Source organism: Rhagoletis pomonella, unplaced genomic scaffold, assembly GCF_013731165.1.
Source record: "Rhagoletis pomonella isolate Grant_MI unplaced genomic scaffold, Rhpom_1.0 Rhpom_scaffold_15699, whole genome shotgun sequence".
NCBI lineage: Eukaryota > Metazoa > Arthropoda > Insecta > Diptera > Tephritidae > Rhagoletis > Rhagoletis pomonella.
In genome coordinates, this window is record NW_023474222.1 from 1 (window position 1) to 2,712 (window position 2,712).

At 32.5% G+C, this 2,712-nt stretch overlaps 1 protein-coding gene across 1 annotated transcript; it reads right to left on the reverse strand.

Moving 5' to 3' along the window:
- Nucleotides 1-1,061: 1,061 nt before the first annotated feature.
- LOC118757249 lies at nt 1,062-2,474 on the reverse strand. The gene is made up of 8 exons (XM_036491975.1): nt 2,379-2,474; nt 2,238-2,321; nt 2,088-2,165; nt 1,938-2,014; nt 1,728-1,790; nt 1,456-1,668; nt 1,243-1,399; nt 1,062-1,180 (listed from the first exon to the last, which is right to left on the reverse strand). Exons 1-8 carry the CDS (start codon nt 2,437-2,439, stop codon nt 1,062-1,064), a joined length of 852 nt encoding a protein of 283 aa, XP_036347868.1. The 5' UTR covers nt 2,440-2,474.
- Between the last annotated feature and the right edge of the window lie 238 nt (nt 2,475-2,712).

Here is a 2,712-nt window from a genome sequence, read left to right on the forward strand (position 1 = left end):
ACAACACCCTAATTGCCGAAAAAGCGTTGCTTGCAACACTAGTCCTTCATGGGGACCAAACTTGGCGAAAAAAAAAAGCTAAGTTTGTTTACTGGATATACTGAGATACTGACCCTACGGGACAACTGAGTGATCACTGATGAATCATCTGAGTATCAGCCTTGGAGTATTAACCCCTCAGATTATACATCAGGTTTCTACAGCGGTTTTGAAAAATCTGATGGATACTTTCCTGTAGGTGTGATTTTGCCTCTCATTTTAACATGTGGGTTTTAGCCGTATTTGTAAATATTAGCAACATATGTTTGCACTACTCACTCGCCTTATTTAATCAACTCAGCTCGTATGGAAAGATTCCTCAGATCTTACCAATAAGAGCTGATGGACAATTTTGTCAGGTATTAACCATCATAACTGATACAATACTCACTAAGATCTGATGACTCAGTCTGATGTATAAATCAGTCAGATCTGATCAATCAAAGCTGATGTAAATAATAGTCACGTATGATTAATCAAATTGATGTATAAATCAATCAGCCCTGATTAATCATAACTGATGCAATAAGTAGTCAAGTCTGATTCATCAGATTGATGTATAAATCAATCAGATCAAAAAACTATTTTAAATTTTTTTCATATTTCTGTGTATTTTCACATACAAAAATATTTAAATAACTTATAAATAACTACACACATGTGTAAAAGAACTTTATTTCGAAAGACAACGACAGTATGCTTCCATTCTAATAGCCTTATTCATAAAAAATAAAATAGCTTTACAAAAGGTTTATAAATTGAAAAATGTATGAAAACGTCAATTTATAAAACTTTTTAAACCTACTTTATTTTTTATGAATAAGGCCATAAAAGTATAAAAAAAGGTTTAAAAAACTAGATGAAAAGTCAAAACTTATTACTTATTCTATTAACGTTAACATATTTACAAAACAATAAAAATAGACGAAAATTCAAAATGTGTTACTTATTCTATTACTTTTTTAATTGTAATTTTTTTTAATTGTAATTTAATTATCGTAATTATAAATTATTTACATACATTATTTTTTGTCGCTTTTCTTGGAGTCATATTTTTTTTGATGAAGACGATGATGACTCCGCTCCACTTGTTTTTTAACCGCGTGCTCGAACTCCTTGGACGTCATTTTATTGAAAACGTCTAAATAAGGAAGAAATGTATTTAAACGAATGCATTATTGACACTATTATTTTTTAGTTTACCGCGCAAAACATGCTCAAATAACGTCAGTTCTCTCAAGGCTTTTTTCTCCCACCTGCCTTCCCAATTAAATTCAGCCAAGGACTCATCGGTGAAAAGCTTTTTGAAAACACCGCCAACGTCGTCCGACACGCCTTTGGCCTTGTACAAGTATGTGGTCTATTGAAAGGGGGTTGTTTTTAATAAAATCAGTTAAATTCGTTATTATTACTTACCATTGCTTTCACATACTCCTTGGCCTTTAATTTCTCCTCGAGCGCCATTATCGGGGTATATGCGGAGCAGGGCAACATGCTGGCAATTTCGTTCATAATTTTGTCACATGCTTCGCCCGTCATACGACAAACTTCCTTTTCTATATTTTGCACCGAAACCTTTATTTCGCGTGCTGATTTCGCTAGATCGAGAAATTCCGCGTTTTCGACTGCCTGCAAAATCGAGTACTCATATGTTCATAAATTCTTATTTTTCACAAAACAACACTTACATTCATTTGGAGTGATATGAATTTCTTCTCCAGCTCCGCCTGATTTGTTGACAACTTTGCTTGCTAAAATAAAAAAAATATACAAAATATATATATTGTTTATACATATGTATGTATTTATTATGTATATGTATATATTTATGTACATATGTATTTATATGTATGTATGTATGTAACTTTTGTAAAGAGTGAGGTATTTCAAGGACTTACGTTGTTGATGCTTGTCTGCAAAGTATCCCATATGGCTTTTTGGTTATTAAGAAGGATGTCCAGCTTCGCGTTTATATCTTTAATGATTTTCAAGAATTAATATTAAAATCGTAAGTGTTAGTTACATAGTTTTTTAAAATAGGCACTTACCATCACTCCGAGAGCAAACTTGGCTTACACCTGCCGCTTCCTCTTCTTCAACATTGGTGTCCAGCTTCGCGTTAATATCTTTAATGATTTTCAAGAATTAATACTAAAATCGTAAGTGTTATTTACATAGTTTTTTCAATAGGCACTTACCATCACTCGGAGAGCAAACTTGGCTTACACCTGCCGCTTCAACATTGGTGTCGTAGCACCTCTTCTTTATAAGGGATTGGCCCACTAAAATAAAGAACGACGGAATTATGTGATGAAACATTTTTCATACATTCCACTTACTTTCGACTGGAGACTCCTCACAAAACGACTCATCAAGAATATTGCTTGAATCCATGTGCATGGTTCATATTATTATCATGGATCATATCATACATATTATTATTATGGTTCATATATTATATTATATTCATATTAAATGGTAGCAAAAATTTAATTTAATTTGAATGTGTAGCAAAATTGGAAAAGTCGTGAAACAAATGGTGTAATAAGGGTATGAGCAAAAACTTTTCATTAAAAGGAATACAAAAGTACTTATAAGTAATTTCATTCCTTAATATTTCCACCGTTTCCGAGGCTAAAACACTTGTAACCACTATTCCCAGACCTGAAGACG